General features: G+C 43.2%; 1 protein-coding gene across 1 annotated transcript; it reads right to left on the bottom strand.

Annotated features, from left to right (window-relative positions):
* Positions 1-774: 774 nt before the first annotated feature.
* On the bottom strand, positions 775-1,939 carry LOC128276815 (uncharacterized; the record flags this gene model as incomplete). Its single annotated transcript, XM_053015276.1, has 1 exon — positions 775-1,939. A coding segment is annotated over exon 1 (1,165 nt), but the record flags the coding sequence as incomplete, so codon positions are not given.
* Positions 1,940-3,041: the final 1,102 nt, after the last annotated feature.

Raw genomic sequence — 3,041 nt, forward strand, 5'->3', positions numbered from 1 at the left:
GGATCCTACTGGTGTGACTGTTTAGCAGTTCTGATGAATCTGCTACACCTCCCTTCCTTTGAAAGAATGAGGCAGCGATTTGAAATGAGCTGTCTCATTCGTTCCTGGCTCGTATTAGTCTGTTTTTATGTACTATTGTTTCCTTAAGGGTCTGCCTGTTCCCTATAGTGCAATTCGTGTGGTCGATGTTTGTAATGGTAAATGGTCCTATGTATACTGGATCTAACTTCTTTCTATTTTCGTTTGTTAAATAAACTGTGTCTCCTATGCTTATTTGTATTGGGTTTGTGTATTTGTTTGCTGTGCTCTTTCTGTTTTCTTTTGCTTCGATTAATTTCTGTTTGGCCACCTCGTTTGATTTTTGTAGTTTGTATCGCATTTCCGTGTAATATTGTTCTATGTTGTATACTGGATCTGGCTTGCTTTTATATAATTCCTGCGGTAAGTTTGCTGTCCTACCAAAAATTAATTCGTATGGTGTGTAACTTGTATCTGTGTGTGGGGTTGTGTTGTATACAAATTCGTAAAATTTGGTCCAATCGTCCCAATCATCGTGATGCTCGTTTGAAAATGTTCGTAAATATTCGTTTAGACATTAATGATTCTGTTTTAACTAACCTATTGTTTATGGGTGCTAATGGATCAACGATGGACAACAATATTATGCTGCTGCTGGTGGTACCCATCTTCCGTCAGATGGTCTCAATGCTGCTGGTGGTACCCATCTCCCGTCGGATGGTCTTAATTCTGCATGATCTGCGTGATCGTACCTACCATGTTCCTTTTCGTCTGTGATGTGCATCTCCGATGGTTGCTGCGATCGTGGCAACGGTTGTTGCTGTGGCTGCTTCTGCGGCTGCCGGATGTTCGCAAGACACAGTAGAAACGAGTCTCTGTCCAACTTCTCCGTCTGCTTTGATGGTTGATCGCCTGCTTCAACGCCTTCCAGGTTTAAGTCATCGTTCTTCTTGATCTCATACACTGTCGTGAGGGCACCGGTTGCTTCTTTCCGTCCCTGTTGTCGTTTGCTAATACACTCGATGGTTTCAGCCTTATCTTCTTTCACTATAGCGGCTATCAGTGCTGGTTTTGCTTCTTGAGTCATTTTCACTAATTCGTCACTATGAGTTGCTGTTGCACGCCTTTTCGCTGCTTTACTCTCGTCGTAGGTGTCCGACTTATTACTTCTTTTTCTATTCTTTCTCTTTACCTTTGTAGTCGGCGATATGATCGGTAGTTCTCGTACTGCGTCTACTGTTTTTCCGCGTGTACTTTTTCGGCACAACTTATTCGTTGCACTTTCCTCGTTACTGTAACTGTTCGTGAAGGATCTATAGTCCTCTGCTTCCTGGTCCTCATTCTGTTCCTGTAAATCAGTGATTGATATATCCTTTTCTTTGTTCTTATCGTTAAGTAATTCCTCGATCATTTTTCGTATTTGACAATCCGTTTCTTCTTGCTCTTTGCGTTCTTTTTCTTCGTTTTCTTCAAACTTCTGGCGAGCCTCTTCCTCGCTACGTTTATTTTCTTCTTCACGACGACGTGTTTCATTGATGGCTTCGATCCGGCGCTGTTCCTCTACCAGACGGATCCTGTCTTCCTCCAATCTGCGCAGTCGTTCGAGATTGCGCTGCCATCTGATCTGCTCTTCGTTCCATTTGCACTTAAATTTCGCCTCCCATTCGGCTTGTCGATTTTTCTCTACCTCTTGTTGACTTAAAAACGCACTTGCGTTGGGCGTCGTCGCACACTTCTGATGAGTCTCGTACCTAGAGACGAAGCTTCTCTGGTTTCCGTATTTAATATTTTCACAGCCCTGGCTGTGTTGATATTGACGCTGGATACTTTGGATTTGGCGCCTGTTACACTGAAACGGGCGCTGGTTACTCTGTTTTGCTTCATATATTTGTGCATCGTCGTTGTTTGTCTCGTTTTCCATGACTTTCTGTACAGCCTCACTAATTTTGCTGAATGTTCCAGCCTTTAAGATAATTCTCGTTTCAGGATTTCTTATACCGTTTATAAGTGCTTCAACTCCCTTTTTTGTAGCCATGATGTGTGCTCTATCTACGGGGATCTGTTCCTTAATGTAGATACATTTGAGTTGAGCGGTTAAATTTTCTGCTTCGTTGCAAAATTTTTCGGCGGTTTCTTCCTGTTTCAGGGCTTTTAATTTAGCGATCCAACTATCGGACGTCATTTTCGATTCGCAGTATTCCTTTAAGTTGCTCAATAGCTCTGCGAGGTTGGTTGCACCAATAATTGCTTGTCGTGCAACGCCCGATAACCTTGTTCTTATAAACCGAAATACCGTTCCTTCGGCTGTTATTTTCTGTTCCGCATTAGCGTCAGCAAAATCACTTGCTACTGTATCGCTGAATAGGTTCACTGCGTCTACGAACGCGTCTAAATTTTCTGGGACACCTTCGTAGAGTGGCACAAGGGTGGTGCCCAGTCTGATATCAACTTTAGCAGCCATGGTTAATGCTCGATCTAGTTCGATCTTAACCCGATTGTCGCTATTACCATCTAGTACTACCTCTTGTGGGTATTCTGCTCTGTTTCTTTATCAGCCTCTTTCTTCGTCATTTTCTTCGGTTCCGTGTCGATTGTTTCGCAGCAGTTGGTCTTCTCGTTGTCTTCTTAAACTTCCATCAACTCGAGCATTTCGATCTTCTAATTTTTCTGATTCTCCTCCTCATCGTCGTCTTTTGCTTCTGATGATCTGACTGCACTGCTTGTTGGTACTGTTTCCCGCGTTCTCGATGAAGCGCCTGCGCCGCTTTCGCTTAACCTTTTTGCACTTTTTGCTGCTTGCACTGCTGCTTTTTGCTGCTGCTTTTTGCCGGTTTCCACCTTTACCCATTTTGTTGGCGGGTACACTAATGTCTCATCACTATCGTCACTGTGTCGCGTGTAGGTCGTGGTTCTTTAACTGCTTATCGTTCTATTCGGTACACTTTGACACTGACACACTACACAACTGTACGGTCGCCATATAGTATAAAAAAAACGTTGGATTACTTTGAACTGGGCATGGT

The sequence above is a fragment of the Anopheles cruzii genome, unplaced genomic scaffold (assembly GCF_943734635.1).
Source record: "Anopheles cruzii unplaced genomic scaffold, idAnoCruzAS_RS32_06 scaffold02576_ctg1, whole genome shotgun sequence".
NCBI lineage: Eukaryota > Metazoa > Arthropoda > Insecta > Diptera > Culicidae > Anopheles > Anopheles cruzii.